This window comes from Coregonus clupeaformis, chromosome 34 (genome assembly GCF_020615455.1).
Source record: "Coregonus clupeaformis isolate EN_2021a chromosome 34, ASM2061545v1, whole genome shotgun sequence".
Taxonomy (NCBI): domain Eukaryota; kingdom Metazoa; phylum Chordata; class Actinopteri; order Salmoniformes; family Salmonidae; genus Coregonus; species Coregonus clupeaformis.
In genome coordinates this window covers 8,302,192-8,325,013 of record NC_059225.1, presented here as the reverse complement: position 1 = coordinate 8,325,013, position 22,822 = coordinate 8,302,192, and the positions used below count along the sequence as shown (strand labels likewise).

General features: G+C 42.3%; 1 protein-coding gene across 5 annotated transcripts in view; it reads left to right on the top strand.

Moving 5' to 3' along the window:
• Nucleotides 1-22,822, top strand: part of LOC121549719 (solute carrier family 12 member 7-like) — a 94,454-nt gene that overhangs the window by 11,089 nt on the left and 60,543 nt on the right. The window contains exon 1 of one of the 5 annotated variants that reach the window (XM_045210403.1): nucleotides 2,357-2,657. The exons of the other annotated variants lie outside the window; for them this stretch is intronic. Coding sequence (XP_045066338.1) covers nucleotides 2,531-2,657 — 127 coding nt within the window. The 5' untranslated portion in view covers nucleotides 2,357-2,530. Of the gene's footprint in view, nucleotides 1-2,356; nucleotides 2,658-22,822 lie in introns of those variants that run through there. 5 annotated transcript variants of the gene reach the window in all.

Below are 22,822 nucleotides of genomic sequence, written 5' to 3'. Positions count from 1 at the left end.
TGCAATGAGTGGAGCTTACTCAGGTGTTCAAAAGAGCATGTCAGACCGAGAGCCTAATGCTTCTTAGGTAGTTCTTTATGAGTTTTAGTTTAGAAAACTATCTCTCCGAGAAGCGACAGTTACAGGAATGGTTAAAAACAGCTTGATTGCCGTAGCAACATCAGGGAAACTGGGCGGAAGGGAGTGGTGCTTCAAATACAGCAGTTCTGCAACATCCTTTAATTGAGCCTCATTCTCCTTAATTACCGGCCTCGACACGTTACGGAAAGAGACTAACTGTATAGGAAGTTCTGGGGACAAGTCGTCAGGATACTGGACAGCCAGTAAATTGGCAGATCCAAACAGATGATCATCATTAGCAGACAACAGTTCTTGAGGGCTTGAACAAAAAAAAGCTGTTTGCGATTTCGTTCATACTGGTGAACCGGCGTGTGGTTGCAATATCAACAGTCTCTTATCTCTGGTATATCTTGGCATGCATTATTCAAGAGTAAGTTTAAATTGTGTGCAGCGCAATGGACATATAATGCACAATGTCTCAGGAAAGACTGTCTTGGTTGGCAATACTCAGCATAGAAAACGGTCTGGCCCGCAACCTTACCTTAAGTATATTGCAGCCCATTTGTGTAGGCTATTAGCCAGACAAAACCCGTTCAACAATAAATAGTGGCTGAATGTATCCTCAAGCCGACTACTTTTTTCCTAATTGTTTGGCTATTTAAGTTTTTTATAAAAAGTGCATAAATAGCAGCTAAATACGATATATAGCTATAGATGGTACACTGCATAATGAAACAATTCCTAGTAAGCTAGTGTTTTGAGGGTGGAAAAGAGCATTCTTGATACACACGGGAAACTGTTGAGTGGGAAAAACCCAGCAGCATTGCAGTTCTTGACACACTCAAACCGGTGCGCCTGGCACCTACTACCATACCCTGTTCAAAGGCACTTTAAATGTTTTGTCTTGCCCATTCACCCTCTGAATGGCACACATACATGTCTCAATTGTCTCAAGGCTTAAAAATCCTTATTTAACCTGTCTCCTCCACCTTCATCAATAAGGAATCATAGCTTTCACCTGCATTCACCTTGTCAATCTATGTCATGGAAAGAGCAGGTGTTCCTAATGTTTTGTATACTCGGTGTATTGACATTATTTCTATTTTTTATTTCTATTTTTTTATCTTTAACTCTGTATTGTTGGAAAAGGACCCGTCAGGAAGCATTTCACTGTTAGTCTACACCTGTTGTCTATGAAGCGTGTGACAATTAACTGTAGCTCTGGCACCCCAATGGTGGAACAAGCTCCTCCACGACGCCAGGACAGCGGAGTCACTGACCACCTTCCGGAGACACTTGAAACCCCACCTCTTTTAAGGAATACCTGGAATAGCACAACAGTAATCCTTCTACATCCCCCCCTCCCCCAGTGGTGGTTGTCCCACTGGCTATCCTAAGTTGAATGCACCAATTTGTAAGTCGCTCTGGATAAGAGCGTCTGCTAAATGACTTAAATGTAAATGTAAAAATGTATTTGATTTTAATGTTTCAAACCTTCCCCCTTTTCGCTGCATCTGTGTGTTTTGTGTCTGTGTGGCCCAGCCCAACTCTCTCTGCGAGGGTGTTTGTGGTTCAGATGACCAAAAAGAGGAAGTATGTCAGCCCACTCCCATCAGTGGAACTCCATTATCAATGCAGTCTGCTTCCTATTCTGTGCTCTCACACAGACAGCACTGTGCAGCTAGCCCTGGGCAGACAGCACTGTGCAGCTAGCCCTGGGCAGACAACACTGTATATTCCTTTCATGCCAGACCAAAATCCCAGTAATTTACCATGCCTGCTTCTTTTTACCTGCTTGTTGGTATGTCTGAAAGGGGGAGGGGGTAGAAAACACGGCCAATTAAAAGCCACCTAAAGACCTAGTCATGATTCCTGCATTTTCACACACCCTGTAACCAAAATACAGGTGCATTGAATGGTTCTCTGCTTCTCTGCAGGTTTAATTGATTAACTCCTCCCTAATTTGAAATGCAACCAGCCCCCATGGTTTAACAACAACCTCCACCACTCCCAGTTTGCCAGTTACACACTGACATGTATAAAGGGGGTAAACCAGTAAATAAGTGGTGAATAAGGGGCTGTTTGAAAGGGGCTCATATAAACATATTTTTTTACAGGTAATATACCACAGCTTCCGTCTGAAATGGGTAATACACACTACACACCCTGACGTTACAGTATGTGTCGAGCCGAGTCTGCCTCTACAGGGTGGGGCAGTTCAGTGCTTCCTTATTTGGAGAGGGGGGCTGGTCACATGGGGCCCACAGTAACCAAGCGATAGGGGAGAAAACTGAGAACCTTGAACCGACGGCAGAGCACGAGCCCACAGGGACAGAGAGTGAGAGAGGGAAGGAGGTTCAGAGAACAAAAGCAGACAACAGAACACAGAGAGAGAGAGAGAGAAACAGAACGGAACAAGGATACGATAAGAGAGGGACGGGTAAAGCACTGATAAGCACATGGTGTGAAAATGCCTACAAACTTCACAGTGGTTCCTGTGAAGGATGGCAGGAAGTCCCGGGAGGAGGAGGATGATGATGATGATGATGATGTGAACGACGACAATGTCTTCAGAGAGGAAGACGAGGCCTTCCCAGGTGAGAGGGGCTTTCACTCTCCACACAACCTACTCCCTCCACCCTGCAAAGGAGATGAGCACATGACTTGTGGGCTGGAGTAGCTGTTGCGGCTGAAAATGACCCTGTAGTTTGGATTTGGCTGTGTTTTGTCATATCAGGTGACTCTGTAGTTTGGTTTTGGCTGTGTTTTGTCATATCAGGTGACTCTGCAGTTTGGTTTTGTCATATCATGTGACTCTGTAGTTTGGATTTGGCTGTGTTTTGTCATATCATGTGACTCTGTAGTTTGGTTTTGGCTGTGTTTTGTCATATCAGGTGACTCTGTAGTTTGGTTTTGGCTGTGTTTTGTCATATCAGGTGACTGCAGTTTGGTTTTGGCTGTGTTTTACATTATCAGGTGACTCTGCAGTTTGGTTTTGGCTGTGTTTTGTCATATCAGGTGACTCTGCAGTTTGGTTTTGGCTGTGTTTTGTCATATCAGGTGACTCTGTAGTTTGGTTTTGGCTGTGTTTTGTCATATCAGGTGACTGTAGTTTGGTTTTGGCTGTGTTTTGTCATATCAGGTGACTCTGTAGTTTGGTTTTGGCTGTGTTTTGTCATATCAGGTGACTGTAGTTTGGTTTTGGCTGTGTTTTGTCATATCAGGTGACTCTGTAGTTTGGTTTTGGCTGTGTTTTGTCATATCAGGTGACGCTGTAGTTTGGTTTTGGCTGTGTATTGTCATATCAGGTGACGCTGTAGTTTGGTTTTGGCTGTGTTTTGTCATATCAGGTGACGCTGTAGTTTGGTTTTGGCTGTGTTTTGTCATATCAGATGACTCTGCAGTTTGGTTTTGGCTGTGTTTTGTTATCAGGTGTATATTGAATGGACATGGTTGTGTATTGTCAGGTCAGGTGGGCGGCAGGTAGCTTAGTGGGTAAGAGCGTTGTGCCAGTAACCGAAAGGTTGCTGGTTCTAATCCCCGAGCCGACTAGGTGAAAAATCAGTCGATGTGCCCTTAAGCAAGGCACTTAACCCTAATTGCTCCTGTAAGTCGCTCTGGATAAGAGCGGCTGCTAAATGACAAAAAAAAAAAAAGAGTGGGGTAACATCTCAGTCTCTCCACAGTCACACTGTCAGAAAAAATTAGCCTTAGCATCCAGGGACATAATGATACATTTTCTCTAATTCAGACTGTTCTGTTAGCATGTTGCTACACACTACAATACGTTGCTACAATACAGCTTACCACAGGGATGCTGTTCCACTGCAAATCACCATCATCATCAATTCTCCCGTGAACCAGAGCCAACTCTGAATAACAAGCCCTAACAAGGGAATGTCATTAGGAATGTCTGAGTCTTCCCACAAGTCTGTCCTAACGGACTACACACAGCCCCCATTGTTGTGCCAAACCGTTGCTGTTGTTTTTGTTTTTCCACTGTTTCACAAGGTGAGGGCCAATCAGGTTCCTCCTCTTAATTTCCACCGCGGCGCGCAATTATGGCCGCCCACTGTGTGAGATTAGATGACTGGGAAGAAGAGTGGCGTCCATTATGGCTGGTTATATCAGCTCTCTGGCAGGGGTCTGTCTGTGTGGCGCAGACGGTCGTGGCCGGGTTTGAAACCCATGCATTGACGTTGTTGACTCTGAGACTGCCAGAAAGAGAGGGAGAGTCGGATAGCGGTCAACGTTATTGATTGGTCTAGTTGTTGGCTTCCCGTTGGTTGTCTGTGGGGAGAGTTGAGATCCCACCCCCTCAGAGTGATCTGTAATGGGTCTGGTTCCTGCTTTTTAGTACCTGTATAATAGTGAATCACTCTCCATAATAACAATACTAGACTTTGGTTAGATGAAAAACATGGGGACATTTGAGACAATCATGACCTCTGCTCTAGTTGTTTGCGTCTATGGTCTTTACCCCAATACCTTTGTTGTGCTCAAAGCCCCAGCAGATATTGGAGGGAAGGCAAGCAATACCTCTTGTCTGTCTGTCTGTGTCTCTGTGTCGGTCTGTCTGTTTGTGTGTCTGTTTCTGTCTGTCTCTGTTTCTGTCTGTCTCTGTTGGTCTGTCTCTGTCGGTCTGTCTGTGTCTCTGTGTCGGTCTGTCTGTCTGTGTCTCTGTCTCTGTTGGTCTGTCGGTCTGTCTCTGTCTGTCTGTCTGTGTCTCTGTGTCGGTCTGTCTGTCTCTGTCGGTCTGTCTGTGTCTATGTCTCTGTCTTTGTCTGCAGATTGTTTTATCTACCTCTCCCTCTGTCTTTAGGACTATTTAAAACTGGAATGGAACACAACCTGACATCTGTGTCAAATTATTCCTGAGTGCAACAGAAAAGAAGTAAAAAAAACACATTGAATAACAGGGTAGGAGTAAACCATTTCAGATGTAGCATGCACTTAAGCATCTCACTCAAGTTTAGAAAGCTAAAGCCATCGTGCTTTTAGCATATTGCACTATCCAGCCAAACTAAACAGCCTGGCTAGTTTCATTCAACCTTGGATTGGAAAAGACTTAGCCTTTGCTATAAACAGGCATCTTTTGAAAATAATAAATGGTTGTTGACCTTTCAAAAACTGATTTAGACAAAACTGTCCTTCCGTGTCCTGTGGTTTAGAAACACAACTTAATTAAAACTGAATTTTGAGCTGAGCTGAATTTAGTTCTCTCTGAATGAGAAGCAGAGGCTTTCTTCATGTTCGTCCAACTGGAATTCACATTGACCAAAGTAATCTGTGCTGATGGCCTGTTTGCTCAGTGGACTTGAAAAACAATGCAGTTGGATGAATGTAACGTTAGGTTGGAACTGGTTGATTTTACCATGCTTGTGTATGGCCTTGACATGAATTGGCTATAATGGACATAGGTGAACGTTCTGTACCAAACTGTACATAAATTAAATCAAAGGTGTTCGGTGTGCTGTGTGTCTCTGCAGGTCAGGTGGTCACTGCACTGCCATGGGGACGTGGCATGTGTTTCCTGTTTTTTCCCAGGCCCGATATTGTTTAAAGCCAGGCTGTGTTGCTGTGGTGGTGGTGGTGGTGGTGGTGGTGGTGTTGTTAACCCTAGGAGCTCTCATGCTTTGTAGTTGTGCAGTTACCATTACTGGTTAATAAGCAGATGGCATCAAATAGCTCTCTAGATCATAATCAGTATTTCCAACCTGTTTCCTCTGCTCTCATGCTTACACTGTGTGTCTGAAGACCTGTGTAGTACAGTACCTCAAATGTGTTTTTTCACTACTAGATCACTCCGTTTTTGGCAATGCAAGCAAATTATAGACTGTGAGCCGGCTGTACAATCTAGTGGTTACTATTTGAAACCTGCAGAACCAGGATTATTATTTTTTTATATTTTTTTTACGTAGCCTTCATTCCTGACATGCCATGCATGGCCTGACTGTTGTTGTCTTTTGAGACTACTGGACGAATTCAGAAGGAATCATTTAGATTCAGCTCCATTTATGGATTATTCTAGTTGTAAACCTGGGAAATCTTACAATACAGTAGTTATCTTATGTACATTAGCATTATATGGTATATCGACTGATAAAATAATGACTTCCGAGCGTATTGCAACAACTCGTGAAGGAAGCAGAACATAGATGTAGGAACTACGATCACTTCTGCCTCAAAACTGACCCTGACCTCCCTGAGTGAGTTCAGCGTGATTCCTCCATGCTCCTATGCCCTGCGTGTGTGTTGCCCAACTCTTTAGTTGTTTTTACTGAACTGTGTACTGCGGTCGGCTTGCTCCGACAGCAGCTCCTAGGTGTACTCTGAGGCAGTACAGCCCAACTCCAGACAGGCTAACTGTCATCCCACGCCCCGTTGGGAGTCACGGAGCATGGCGCCTTTTCTAAACACACGCACACCATCTCTGGAATTCCGAAGACGGTTCAGCCGAGTTGTCCCTCTGAGTGCCTGTCCTGGACTGAGGATTGTGTAATCCAATGTGTTCATTTGGGTATGTTTACAGTTGGAGGGAGGAGAAAGGAAGGAGTCACATGTCAAAAGAGGAGCATGGCCTCTTTCACTCGTTTGCCTCAGGGGAAGCGTTTGCACTGCACAGGAAGCCGGTTGTGTGAGCCGGTTGTGAATGAAGAGTCTCTGGAAATCTATGTTCTCTGAGCAATGGGCGCCCACCCTCTAGCCTTCGCCCCCACACCATCAGCACTCATGCTTTCACACTCATTTGATTGACAGGCTCTGTATCACTGGTGTGTTTTGTAAAAAGCCTAGTTGATAAAAAAATAAAGCAGTTTAACGGATTGGTTGAGAGCCTGGGACGAGTCAGAGCTTCATTGACCTCCTCCAATCACACGTCCTGTTTCCAAGCCCCGTGAACACGCCCCACAAAGCCCCTCTCCTGGGCGCTTGACCCGCAATGTGGCACCACTGATAAGCACCCTGCGTGTTCCCCCCTCGGCCCTCACACTGGCACAGTACTATGTAACACAAGTTGGTTTCCATGCTATATCCTCAGGCAACGGCTCAGTAACAACCTGCCCTGAGTAGAAAATATTCAACAATAGCCTTCATTTCATTGACAGAGCATCTACATTTGATAACACTTGAACCCTCTGCCTACATAAAACTGTTATTATGTCATAAGGCCTACATAGAGCCTACATAGAACTGTTATTATGTCATAAGGCCTACATATAGCCTACATAGAATTGTTATTATGTCATAAGGCCTACATAGAGCCTACATAGAACTGTTATGTCAAAATGCCTACATAGGACCGTTACTATGTCATAAGGCCTACATAGAGCCTGCATATAACTATAATTATAATGTCATAAGGCCTACATAGAGCCTACATAGAACCAATAATATGGTAATTAGGTCCCTCACGGAATCTAGGCATTACAACGGAATTCAACAATATAATTGTTTTTATTGACCTTTAGTAGCGAATCAACTAAATGTATTGAAGACTTGAACAGAATTCGTCAGTGATTTTGTATTTCCTGTGTACTAAGCTAACATATGTGATTGTCTTAAGATGGTCATACCATGGATAATTTAGCTATTTTATAAAACATATTAGGACCCCTTTAGGTATAAAAAAATTATACTTTTATTAAAATGTTGAATTTGGCCTTTACTACTATAGCCCATAGAAACGCAAAAAATACAGTCCAAAAATAAATCGTAAGGAATAAGGTTTTGAAGTGTCTGTCCTGAAGTGCTTTCGGAAAGTATTCAGACCCCTTCCCTTTTTCCACATTTTTTAACACGTTACAGCTTTATTCTAAAATGGATTTAAAAAAAATAAAAAATCCTCATCAATCTACACAATACCACATAATGACAAAGCGAAAACAGGTTTTTAGATTTTTTTGCAAATGTATTAAAAATAAAATTATGACTCTTGAATATTTACCAAATTTAATGATCTTCAATTTGTTTACGCCGCTTTAAATCACTTATTACCCTCTCTCTTCAAACTATTTCAGGACCACATTTCAATTCCATAACTACTCAACAAGAAACAGACAACAACTACGTCAAATTTAAGAACAACCAATTTCTCAATTCTGAATTACCTACAGAGGCCCTATGATCTCACTCCCGCCTGATGCCAAGCTATCCACGTCTTTTGTGTCTAGTTTCTATTTGATCTTTTGTTATGTCCACACTGCTTGAACTTCAAATTTGTGGATTAGTGGAGTGCTGAAGCGTGTAGCGTGTAATTTCTTTTTTTAATCATAAGACATGAACAAAATGCATCAGTGATTCCTATTTTCCTGCAACTTTCTGAAACAGCACAGGAATGCCCCAGTCTGTGTGTGTGTGCGGTGCGCTCGTATATCTAGTCTCCATTTTTTTTTGTAGCCGTTAGCCATGATGCTAATGATAACCTTCTCAATTAAATGTTAACTACAAAGTAGCCATCAATCCAATTTGTTTTGCAAACTCATGAGTGATCTCCTGATGTGGTTTAAGCATTGTTGTGGACTTAAAACATCAAATGTTGTTGTTTTTCTATAACAAAAAGTGTGCATGGCTTTAACTGCATTTTAAATAATGTCGACAGTACACACACTGCCATTACCACTAAGTTAGATCGACATTATTGCCGTTCTTCTGTAGTTCATTCTCACTGGATAGTTTTGAGTTGGGAAAACAAGAGAACGTTGAAGTGATGTAAGGCATTAGGTAGTAGCTTTGACATCCTTTAGGCCCGCTAATGAGTACCACTGAATGTGGATAATGCAACCAAATGAAGAGTAAACTGTATCCAAGTCTTGTTTGTTGCCTTAGTTTACCAAGTTCATACACTTTGTGACCAAAGGTATGTGGACACCTCCTTGTCTAACATAATAATAATAATAATATGCCATTTAGCAGACGCTTTTATCCAAAGCGATTTACAGTCATATGTGCATACATTTGTACGTATGGGTGGTCCCGGGGATCGAACCCACTACCCTGGCGTTACAAGCGCCATGCTCTACCAATTGAGCTACAGAGGACCACCCATCTCATTCCAAAATCATGGGCATTAATATGGAGTTGGTCCCGCCTTTGCTGCTATAACAGCCTCCACTCTTCTGGGAAGGCTTTCCACTAGATGTTGGAACATTGCTGCGGGGACTTGCTTCCATTCAGCTACGAGCATTAGTGAGGTCGGGCACTGATGTTGCGCGATTAGGCCTGGCTCGCAGTCGGCGTTCCAATTCATCACAAAGGTGTTCGATGAGGTTGAGGTCAGGGCTCTGTGCAGGCCAGTCAAGTTCTTCCACACCGATCTCGACCAACCATTTCTGTATGGACCTCGCTTTGTGCACGGGGGCATTGTCCAAACTGTTGCCACAAAGTTGGAAGCACAGCATCGTCTACAATGTCATTGCAACATCAGGTCCTGTGTAGCTCAGTTGGTAGAGCATGGCGCTTACAACGGCAGGGTTGTGGGTTCGATTCCCACGGGGGGCCAGTATGATTTTTTTTTTTATGCACTCACTAACTGTAAGTCGCTCTGGATAAGAGCGTCTGCTAAATGACTAAAATGTAAATGTAATGTAATGCTGTAGCGTTAAGATTTCCCTTAGCCCGAACCATTATTCCTCATCCACCAAACTTTACAGTTGGCATTATGCATTGGGGCAGGTAGCGTTCTCCTGCCATCTGCCAAACCCAGATTCGTCTGTCGGACAGCCAGATAGTGAAGCCTGATTCATCACTCCAGAGAACGCGTTTTTCACTGCTCCAGAGTCCAATGGCGGTGAGCTTTACACCACTCCAGCTGACGCTTGGCAATGCGCATGGTGATCTTAGGCTTGTGTGCGGCTGCTCGGCCATGGAAACCCGTTTCATGAAGCTCCCAACGAACAGTTCTTGTGCTGACGTTGCTTCCAGAGGCAGTTTGGAATTCGATAGTGAGTGTTGCAACCGAGGACAGGCAATTTGTTTATGCTCTTCAGCACTCCGCGGTCCGTTCTGTGAGCTTGTGTGGCCTACCACTTCGCGGCTGAGCCGTTGTTGCTCCTAGACGTTTGACATCCTATGACGGTGCCACGTTGAAAGTCACTGAGCTCTTCAGTACGGGCCATTCTACTGCCATGTTTGTCTATGAAGATTGCATGGCTGTGTGCTCGATTTTTATACACCTGTCAGCAACGGTGTGGCTGAAATAGCCGAATCCACTAATTTGAAGGGGTGTCCACATACTTTTTTATATATATAGTGTATCTCTTAGAGAGGTGCATCCATTAGTTCGAGTCCTAGGACATTTGCTGATTCACTCAGTCCATTCCGTCAGTTATTAAAGTGGTCAGCCTGCAGCTTGCTTTGGCTGCTAAACATAACCATGGGTTCTGGCATTTATAAATAGGCAACTGGAAAACACCTGGTTCCTACTTGAGCATGATCAAATCCCTGTTCATTGCTTCGGCAACTGCGGTTAGGAAGTGGACTTTGGTTCATATTGAGAGGCCAACCGTGGCCAAAAAGTATTGTTTTTGTGATTTAGATGGTGCTATCATACTTTTCACCGATATCAAGGAGGATCTCTAATTTAAAAAGTGTGTGTGTGTGTGTGTGTGTGAACAGTGACACCCTCTGGAGGAGCCTGGACTACTTCTTCAGTCAATTGCTTTTAATTCAAATCTATTGAGAATGAATGATAGACTGTAGCCAACAGTACTGTATGTGTCAAACTCCTTAGAGTGTTAAGGGAGGAATTATGTCAAATCTATAAATAAAGTATTGAGTGTGTGACTGTACCAGGGATTATTTAAAGTTTTAAGGAACAACCGTTTTTTTTGCTTTTATTTCACAATTTCAATCATTGCTTACTAAGGGCTCGGTTATGGCGTCAGTTTTTACCAGCGGAGGTGCACAGTAGCCCAATCAGTATTCTATAACCAATGCTTTTATTAAAATTAGTCAACAGACTTTTTGTCCATGCAACTCGTGTGGACTCATTAGGCCTATGTGCGATGCCCATTGAATGAAAGGTTGTAGTGGCTGTGGGAAGTCTGTTTTAAGAACATCAAGTTAATATATATATATATTGGTTTTCCTTTTATCATTTTGTTTTAAAAAATGGCGTCTGTTGGACCTTAACTGCCAAAAATGCAGTGCATTTTCAAAAATGTGAATGCAATGTGTGTAGACAAATATTTTCATGTTGAAGCCAATAAAAATAAATAGATTTGGCTACGTTTGTTGTAACTATGTTGTATGATTACTGTATAATTGTTTATTAAATATCTTCAGTAGATAGGACAAACATCCATGCCTCCTGCCGAAGAGCCCTTAGGCCAACGTGTGTACATTTTGCCATATGCTCATGGAAGGAGAGATGCAATTTATGATATCATGTTTCTGACCCAATACTATGTTGTTTAAAAAACATGTTCGTTTAATTTGATTAAAAACCAAACTTATTAGAAAGATTCACTGTCCATGGGTTTATGTTGAGAATGCAATGCAATTACATCTGCTATTTCTGGAGAAGTGCAAATCTTCAAACATGTTCAACATATAATTTAGCAAATATGGGGCTATTTAACGAACTAGGCTTTAACGGACTAAGATTGGAGTTGATGACAACAACGTAAATACACAACTTGAAGCAACCACATATTTAGCCATGGAGCACATTCTGATTGGCCAATGAACACATTTAGCCATGGAGCACATTCTGATTGGCCAATGAAGGGGTCAAGCCTTGACACACCTTCAACCTGTTTTTATTCATCAAAACCCAGCCCTTTTCGTGCCAGCTACTGCTCCCGCAATTCTGGTTGTGAACATAGCACAAATATTTCTGACACACCCATAACCTTTAGCACTACCGCCAGCGCTTGGATTTACCATTGCATTAGGTTTGTTAAAACAGAGCCCTAAAAGTCAGTTGAGGTTGCAGGCATTCATTTCAAGTCAGTCATGACTTAAAAGGATATTGGTAAAGTTGGACCATTTTATTGATTTATTACTTTAATCGTGTGAATGTGTGTGAGATTTGTAAGTACTGTGTGTGTGACGAAAGATAACATCGTCTTTTTAATTTAACAAATGAAATAAAATCATGCAATGTTCTGTACGATGTTCCATGGTAGCATTTCTTTCACAACGGAAGGCCACAAAAAAAGCTATTCATAGCCAAGCCAGTTCGTGAGCATTTCTCTAAGAGGAAACTATAACAACAATGAGTTACCTACAGTGCCAAGCTTGTAGCGTCATACCCAAGAAGACTCAAGCCTGTAATCGCTGCCAATGTGCTTCAACAAAGGACTGAGTAAAGGTTCTGAATACTTATGTAAATGTATTATTTCCGTTTTTTTTGCAAACATTTCTAAAAACCTGTTTTTGCTTTGTCATTATGGGGTATTGTGTGTAGATTGATGAGGGGAAGAAAAAAAAACGTAACGTAACAAAATGTGGAAAAAGTGAAGGGGTCTGAATACTTTCTGAATGCACTGTATGTGCGCAGAGAAGAGTGGACCATTAGGCAAAACAAACGAATTACCATTCTCCTGTCTGCCAGAATTGGGGCGCTTTCTATTCTACCTGACTTGGGGTGATTGGTACTGTGTTGAAAGTGTTCCGGTTAAATGAACATCTCTCTCTGACAGAGAGGAATCAAAACAGACTGTCCTACTGCCTGGGATCCATTCAGTTGCATCACAATGGAGACATTACAAACAAGAGTTGTGGGATGATATGCGTTAGCCTATGTATCTACTTTATAGTAGAAGCTGCCGCTTCTCTCACTCACTATCTCTCTCTCTCTCTCTCTCTCTCACTCACTATCTCTCCCTCTCTCACTCACTATCGCTCTCTCACACACACACACATCTCCTCCACCCCTGTTGCGTAATGGACAACAGTGATGTTTACGCGAAGGTCTTTTAAAAGCTCACGGCTTCACAGAGCACAACAGACCTTACTGAGCCCCAGTGAGCCTAGCTCGCTCCCTCTAGTCACCATAGCATCCGTTGTATCCCTCTTTAGACTCTCTCAGGACTTTCTATGATATTTCAATCAGAATGCAGCACAACCTATGCTTAAGGTTGACAATCAAACTCTCCTCAGCTTTGCTCCAATGACAAAATGTAGCTAGGTCATCCAAGGCCACTTTTAGAGGGGAAATCATAGGGCTGACCCCATTTAGTTGACTGGTCGATTGTTTGGTCGATAGGCTGTTGATTTCTTTAGTCGAGCAGTCACATATAGATTATTTTTTTTATGGTGCACAAGACACCTGTCTGATTCACACCTGTCTCAATGGTCTAATCCATTGCAGAGGCCACAGGGATGGTACAGTCCATCACACTAAGACATGTGATACTGAAATTGTATATGGTTTATATTATGTAAAAAATAATGGTGCAACACTAATAAATCTAATATTATTTTATAACAAATGCGCTTTCTCCCGCGTTGGATACAGTCACTGTCCACGGTTCTGACACATAATCTTCAGTGCGACGTAGAATTGGCACCTTTCCCTATGTTGCTATGTGCATAACAGCTACATTAACCAGCATATTGTGATTTGAGAACAATGTGGCGGAGGCAGCAGCAGAGACGAGGAAACAGCCTTAAGCCTAATTGTGTAAGAAAATTGAGGAGAGAGGAAACCCCAACTTAATTAGGTCTGTAGTCAATCACCTAACTGTTAAATGTGCCTGGCTTTATAAATCATCCATATATATTTACATTTTAGTCATTTAGCAGACGCTCTTATCCAGAGCGACTTACAGTTAGTGAGTGCATGCATTTTTTCATATGATGTCGCAGCTTCAGCACACTTGCTGTGCTGTGGTGTCTGTTCGCTGCAGCAGGGAGGAGAGCGAGACAACGTGCGGCAGTCACACAGGCACTTGCTGTCATTTTGTTTTAGCACAGCGTGACCATCGGGCTCTTTCTTGAGTCATTTGTGTGTCTTAATTATATAATCAAACGGCGTGCTTAAAGCATCAGACAAGCTCAGTGCATATGTAGTTGATTTTATTCAAACACATAGGGTGTGTCTGTCTATATATGAAGAAAAAAAAAATAGTTTAAACATTTAGACCAATCGAACAGGATGACTCTCGGTTGACTAAGATTTTTTTCTTTGTCGGGGACAGCCCTAGGACACTAAGATGCAGTCAGTTTTATCCCAGTGACTGTACGGGGTTTTAGTACTACTGTTAGTCTCTGACCAGTGACCACCATAGGCCATTGCCAGTCCTACCAGAGGACAGAGTTCCACGGTGTGTTTTATAAAAAGGACAGGATTTGGCTAATCTGGTTAAGTGATTTACTGCCTAGTTCACATGGTCTTAGGGAGATGATTAATTGGCAGTGGACGTGGGCATTTACAGTCACCATGCTTTCTCTCTCTATACCTGGAGATAGGTGCAAAGCTTGCCAAGTCAGTCCACCATTTTGGCATCTCGGCACCCATTTTTATTCTAAATCTTACACCAGATTTGTCAAAACTCTTTCTAGGAGCTCTGGGGTCTCACGTCACTCTCATTGACAGCCATTGTGCTTGAAAAGTCAGATGAAAAAGTCCTTAGGGAGTGAACGTTATTCATAATAAGGGTTACATGGAGAAAAGCGGACCTCCTCTCAAATGAAAATGGATGGCCCTCCCTTCAGCTAAATATATTTGACCTAAACCCTCCCTGAACGCTTTAAATAAAAGAAGTGACCCAAGCTCCCTTATACCCAAGCTTTAAACATAAAGTGGATAGCATAGAACATGCCTACAGTTTACCCTCACTTCCTGGACAGACCAGAGCCCCACGGCAGTTTTAGAAACTGTTCTAGGTAATCCTGTAAGCGTTGCATGGCAACACAGGAATGTTGATAGCGCACAGGGCTGCGGGCCAGAAGGTTGTGGGTTCACAGACCACCGTGGACAAGAGTAGGAGTGGAAAGATCTCCTTTATAGTAGAAGCATTGCATGAATCTATCGTCGTATTTACAGGTCCGAGAAAAATCTGTTTTTTTTAATAAAAATGTCTTGCAATTCTACGTAATTTTACATATCAGCAGAATATTTTTTGATACCACACAAATTACTGAAATTACAGGCTAAGAATGGACAGAGAGATAGGTGTATGTGTACGTCTTATCATATTTCTCCCTTGCCAAATCAGTGTGTCTTGTTTTGTAACGAAACTGTCCCTGTTTGCAAATAATTACATCTGAGAAGTCATTAGGAATCTGAGCATGGTACTTTCAAAATGTAGGACTATCTTTCCACCCCAGAGAGAGTAGGCCTACCGATGCAGAAGAAAATGTAAGCTTTATCCTCTACGGGATCGGTGTCCCGTATACGGGACGGTTGAGCTAACGTGCGCTAATGTGATTAGCATCACTGTTGTAAGTATCAGCAAACTTTCCAAGACATAGACATGTCTTATATGGTGAGAAAGCTTAAATTCTTGTTAATCAAACTGAACTGTCAAATGTACAGTAGCTATTACAGAGAAAATATACCATGCTATTGTTTGAGGAGAGTGCACAACAACAAGAAACTTATCACGGCAACTGGTTTGATACATTCACCTCTGAAGGTAAATAATGTACTTACATTCAGTAATCTTGCTCTGATTTGTCATCCTAAGGGCCCCAGAGATAAAATGTAGCATAGTTTTGTTTGATAAAATCAATTTTAATATTCAAATGTAGGAACTGGGTTCTACAGTTTGAACCCCTGCTGTCTCTGGCTCCACACCCAACCCGCCCGGCCATCTAGATAGGTGAAAGTTAGTGTATAAGCTAATGATCCATTATGTATGACATTCCTGGGAGTGTGTAAACTTACATTTTGTATTACCATATCATTTTTGTATGTTCTCTATAGTTATGTACTTGAAAATTTATCAATTGACGAATTCGGCACATTTGGGCAGACTTGATACAAAATAGTCTAGTATTGCAATGCTTCACTGGATCAATCTGAAACGTTGCACACACACACTGCCGCCATCTAGTGGCCAACATCTAAATTGCGCCTAAACTGCAATATTATATTGTGGCCTTCCTCTTGCATTTCAAAGATGATAATAAATACATAACGAAAACGCATGTTTTGTTGTTTGTATTATCTTCTACCAGATCTAATGTGTTATATTATCCTACGTTAATTTCAAATTTCCACAAACTTCAAAGTGTTTCCTTTCAAATGGTATCAAGAATATGCATATCCTTGCTTCAGGTCCTGAGCTACAGGCAGATAGATTTGGGTATGTCATTTTAGGCGAAAATTGAAAAAAGGGTCAGATCCTTAAGACGTTAACTGCTGGCTACTCTTCTTCTGTGGCTTAACCCAACACAAAAGCTGTCTGGGTTTAAACATCTTCTATTGAACAGAAAGTGAATAGCTTAATCAATTGATAGTGACAGAAGTAGATTACTTCCCAAGCAAAGTAAAATTTTTGTCTCCTCAGCTATACAAGGATGTAGCTCAGCCTCTGAATGTCAAATAAATTAAACTGATATCCCATGTGCATCGGAGCATCGCGGATCAAAGTGCTGTTATAGATCACTTTATACAGTGCCTTCAGAAAGTATTCACACCCCTTTACTTTTTCCATATTTTGTTGCGTTACAGCCTGAATTTCAAATGGATTACATTGACATTTTTGTCACTGGCCTACACACAATGCCCCATAATATCAAAGTGTATTATTATTTTTTGTGTGCGTCAATAAGTATTCAACCCCTTTGTTATGGCAAGCCTAAATAAGTTCAGGAGTAAAAATGTGCTTAACAAGTCACATAATAAGTTGCACGGACTCACTCTGTGTGCAATAATAGTGTATCAATGCACCCAGTCACTACAAAGATACAGGCGTCCTTCCTAACTCAGTTGCCAGAGAGGAAGGAAACCACTCAGGGATTTCACCATGAGGCCAATGGTGACTTTAAAACAGTTACAGAGTTTAATGGCTGTGAAAGGAGAAAACTGAAGATGGATCAATAACATTGTAGGTACTCCACAATATTAACCTAATTTGAAAAGAAGGAAGCCTGTATAAAATAAAATATATTCCAAAACATGCATCCTGTTTGCAACAAGGCACTAAAATCATTCCTGCAAAAAATGTGGCAAAGCAATTTTTTATTTTTCCTGAATACAAAATGGTATGTTTGGGACAAATCCAATATTACACATTAGTGAGTGCACTAGTCATCCCTTACTATACTCCGAACATCCAACTTCAACTGAAAGACAGAAGACAGTTAAACTCATAATAATGTTTTTAAATCCAATACCCCACTCTGTTAACTCGCATTATTCTTGCAATACAGACGTAGGATCTTAATTTGATCACCCTGTTGTTGCATCCATTTAGGACAGAATGTGGGTTACCATTTAGGACAGAATGTGTTTTGAGGATGCAAGTGTCTGTACTGCGCTGCACAGTCTTCAGTGTATGTGTGCGTTGGAATGTAAATCCTTCGTGTTTCCTGTGAAGTAGAACTATATTCACTCTGTTCAGCGGCTTGGGATGTAATGGAGCGCTAGATGCTTACAGATAGAGGATCAGCTGCACATCTCTCTCTCTCTCCTCCTACTTTTCTCTCTCACTCATTCTCTCTCCTCCTACTTTTCTCTCTCACTCATTCTCTCTCCTCCTACTTTTCTCTCTCACTAATCTCTCAATCATTCACTCTCCTCTCACTTTCTCCCGCCCTCTCTCACTGCTCCTCCCCCATGTGAGAGAAAGAGAGAGAGAGTAGAGCGCGAGAGATTAGTTGATGATCAGGGATCGGGAGCTGTGATGCGTGGCTGCTGCCATCTCTGTTGGCCAGTGTCACACACACAGAGCTGATCCTCACTCACAGAGCGCTCTGCGACGTAGCGTCTCTACCATAGCCACACAACGCTAGCAGCTCCCAGCCTGTCCTCGTTGACCTCTGCACCTGGGACCCCTAACAGCAGCAGCACTACAGGGACGTCTCCCTCCTCAACCCCCAACCCCCCCCCCCCCCCCCCTCTTCACTCTATCATGGAGAAAGGGGAAGGCTTGCTGTCGCGACGGAGGGGTAAGTGCCAGGCGACTCTCACCTGGAGTTTTTGTTTTTAAACCCCCTAGAGTCAGTCTTCTATCTCTCTACGCTGGGCTTACTTAGTCAGAGCCAGGCTGCTACCTCGTTATCCTGCGCAGCAAATGCTGCTGAACTAATATAATATATATAATATTTAGCAGTCGCTTTTATCCAAAGCGACTTAGTCATGTGTGCGTAAATTTTTACGTATGGGTGGTCCCGGGAATCGAACCCAGAAACCCACTACCCTGGCATTACAAGCTACATGCTCTACCAACTGCGCTACAAAGGATATTTCTAAAAACATAACTCCACTGTGACATTATGGGGTATTGTGTGTAGATCAGTGACACAAAATCTCAATTTAATCCATTTTAAATTCAGGCTGTAACACAACAACATTTGGAAAAGGTCAACATTTTACATTTACATTTTAGTCATTTAGCAGACGCTCTTATCCAAAGCGACTTACAGTTAGTGAGTGCATACATTATTTTTTTAATTTTTCATACTGGGAATCGAACCCACAACCCTGGCGTTGCAAACGCCATGCTCTACCAACTGAGCTACATCCCTGCCAGCCATTCCCTCCCCTACCCTGGACGACGCTGGGCCAATTGTGCGCCGCCCCATGGGACTCCCGGTCACGGCCGGCTACGACAGAGCCTGGATTCAAACCAGGATCTCTAGTGGCACAGCTAGCACTGCGATGGAGTGCCTTAGACCACTGCGCCACTCGGGAGATTGTCAAGGGGTGTGAATACTTTCGGTACTCATAGCACCTCTAGTAATTTAATAGGATCTCTATGTCATAAACCCTCAAAGTTCCAGAATGGGGTGAAAAATGGCAGCCATATTGGTCAGGGAGAAATCCAACCCAGTCTAATTGGAATGAATGGCAGTATTTTAAAACCGTTACAGAGTTTAATGGCTGTGATAGGAGTTACTCCACAATACTAACATAAATGACAGAGTGAAAATAAGGAATCCTGTACAGAATACAAATATTCCAAAATGTGCATCCACTAAAGTAATCCTGCAAAAAATGTGGCAAAGAAATTACCTTTTTTGTCCTGAATACAAAAGCGTTATGTTTGGGGCAAATCCAACACAACACATCACTGAGTACCACTCTTCATATTTCCAAGCATGGTGATGGCTGCACCATGTTATGGGTAAGCTTGTCATCGGCGAGCACTAGGGAGTTATTTAGGATAAAAAGAAACGGAATAGAGCTAAGCACAGGCAAAATCCTTGAGGAAAACCTGGTTCAGTCCGCTTTCCAACAGACAATGGAAGACAAATTCATCTTTCAGTAGGACAATTACCTAAAACACAAGGCCAGATATACACTGCAGTTGCTTACCAAGACGACATTGAATATTCCTGAGTGGCCTAGTTAAAGTTTTGACTTAAATCTATGGCAATACTTGAAAACGGCTGTCTAGCAATGATCAACAACCAACTTGACAGAGCTTGAAGAATTTTTTAAAAGAATAATGGGCAAATATTGTACAATCCGGGTGTGCAAAGATCTTAGAGACTTACCGAGAAAGACTGACAGCTGTAATCGCTGTCAAAGGTGATTCTAACATGTATTGGCTCAGGGGGTTGAATACTTATCTAATCAAGATATATCCGTTTTATTTTTCATGAATCTCTTTATTTTTATTTTATATTTTTTTTACTTTGACATTACAGAGTATTTTGTGTAGATCGCTGACAAAAAAAATTACAATTAATCCCGCTTTGTAACACAAACAAAATGCGGGGGAAAGTCAAGGGGTGTAAATACTTTCTGAAGGAACTGTAAAAGTAAGTCGTGACATATCAGAAATTATAATTATGCTGTTTTAGGTTTGAGTGTGTTTATCTATAGTAGAAGTGAAGGTGGTGCGTTTTATTGCAGTCTCCTTCCGTCTTTCCAAACTTGGTATTTTAAGTGGATTTCTGTACTTGGTGTCTGTGTATTGGGCTTGAGTAGTAAGTAAGGCGAGTTAAAGGGATTGAAGGAAGTACTTTCTGTTTCTCTCGTACCGTGAGCATGTCAGGCTGACTAACGTTGAGGGGTGCTAGGCAGCTTTAATGTACAGAGCTGCCACCGAGGGGAGCTTAGCGGTTAAAAATACTGTGTGTGGCCATTTATTGCCATAGAGACTGAGATGCTTGGCTTCCCCATTAGTGTTACAACTACCTGATGTTCTGTCACTCATAGGGGTTACAAAATTCCAGGAACTTTCAATAAATTCCCTGGTTTTCTTCCGAAATCCTGGTTGGAGGATTCCCGGAATCAGGAGGGAAGGAGCAGGAAATCTGGGATCCTCCAACCAGGATTTCTGGAAAACCAGGGACTTTATTCCAAGTTCCGGGAATTGTGCAACCCTAGTCACACATCACAGGTGCACGGTTGTGAAGATGTTACATCTTAATTTGGTTGTCTTCTCTGTTTGAAGAAAGCAGAAATATTGTCTCGTTTTGCAGAGGGCCGTATCCTCTTTAGTGTTATCTGTGACCTCTGTACACAGGGATATACTACAAAGCACGATCAATGAGGTAGCCAGCTAACTTTGATTAACAACCAGAAATAATCACACATTTTGTGGTTCATTTAAGAAAGATAAACTTAGATAAGTGTTTTTGGTTATTAACTCAATTAGACCATGCCCATTTGAAACTTATCTTGTCAAAAATAGGAAGTTATTTCAGAATATTTAAGCTGGCTAACTCATTGATCCTACTTTGTAGTATGCCCCTCAAGTGTATGTTAGGCTAAGTCATGGCAGACGGATTGTTCCTCCGCGTGCCAATGATGTCACATCCTCTCTGTCTCTCAGGCTATTGTCTTCTCATGCGTGCCTGCTAGAGGTCAGGTGCAGAACGAGCTCGTCTTCTGCCTCGCTCACACACAGACACAGACAGGACCCTTCCTCTGTCTCGTCACCCTCCTGTTCAAACACACTCAATTTGACCAGTTTCTCACAGCATGAACATAATCCTGCAGCAACAGGAAATATGAATTATGTTTGTGGATCATAATGAATGGACATTTTTGTAAGGGTTGATAACTGTTTAGTTAGGCCAAATCAAATGTTAGAAGCCTTTTTTGAACCTTGAATACACAAAAAGTTAGCATTTCCTGCTGTGCAGGATGTCACTTGTTAAATCCACTTCAAGCAGTGTAGATGAAGGGGAAGAGACAGGTTAAAGAAAGATGTTTAAGCCTTGAGACATGGATTGTGTATGTGTGCCATTGAGGGTGAATGGGCAAGACAAAACATTTAAGTGCCTTTGAACGACGTGTGGTAGTAGGTGCAAGGCGCACAAGTTTGTCAAGAACTGCAACACTGCTGGGTTTTTTCACACTAAACAGTTTCCCATATGTATCAAGCATGGTCCACCACCCAAAGGACATCCAGCCAACTTGACACAACTATGGGAAGCATTGGAGTCAACATGGGCCAGCATCCCTGTGGAACGCTTTCGACACCTTGTAAAGTCCATGCCCCGATGAATTGAGACTGTTCTGAGGGCAACGCAACTCAATATTAGGAAGGTGTTCCTAATGTTTGGTATACTCAGGACAGTTTTCTCTTTAATCCTCCAATGAGGAGACTACAATGGCCTCCAGGAAGTTGTGTTTTATGAATAGGTGTCTCCTGTTGGAGAACTTTGGTTCGGTCTACAACCATTTACCGCAACAATGATCTTGTGAAATTTTCTTTTTCTGATTAGTCTCTAGAAGAGTCATCTCTGGAGTGTTACTTCCTGTTGGCTCCACATTGGCTACTCAGAGCCTCCATCAACTCAACCTAATTTTAGAGTGTATTCTTTGCACAGCATTGCTTCAAACAAACACACATTATCCTTACTACACATTTACTATTGGGTAAATTAAGCTTAATTATGGCCTCTTTTTTTTTGTGCTATTTACAGTAGACTTTGTTGCCATTCTTCAGAATAGATCATTGGTTAGGGTTTACACAACCTTCAGCAATGGCACAACAGGAAGACTAGTGAGCAACATGTGAGAATGAGTCAACCCAAGAAACAGCCTGTTATTTCCAGAACCTGGTCCTTCAGTGTCTGGCACTCGGGTCGTTGTTCCGAAAGCGAATGTGTTCTCAGCAAACCTGGTTGAATAAAGGCAATGCGGTTGACGTGCTTCATATCGGGAGTCTGATGCCCTGATCAAAACATTTGGGAATGGGGAAATGGTGTGGACTCTAGTTCAATGGACATGGCAGCCACTGCTATATTCCTGTATATCATTAGGCAAGTACAACTTCTCTGATTGGATGGACTGGGATTGCGTGGGTAGAGCTGTGTGCACCATTGAGAGCATCTTGACTGGCTGCTTCACCACTTGGTATGGCAACTGCGTGGCATTCGACTGCAAGGTGCTACAGAGGTTAGTGTGTACGGCCCAGTACATCACTGGGGCCAAGCTTCCTGCCATCCAGGACCTCTATACCAGGCGGTGTCAGAGGAAGGCCCTAAAAATGGTCAGACTCCAGTCACCCAACTCATAGTCTGTTCTCTCTGCTGCCGCACAGCAAGTGGTACGATGCACCAAGTCTGGAACCAACAGGACCCTGAACAGCTTCTACCCACAAGCCATAAGACTGATAAATAGTTAGTCCGGGTAGCTATTGGTTAACTATTTAACTATCTGCATTGACCCTTTTTGCACTAACTC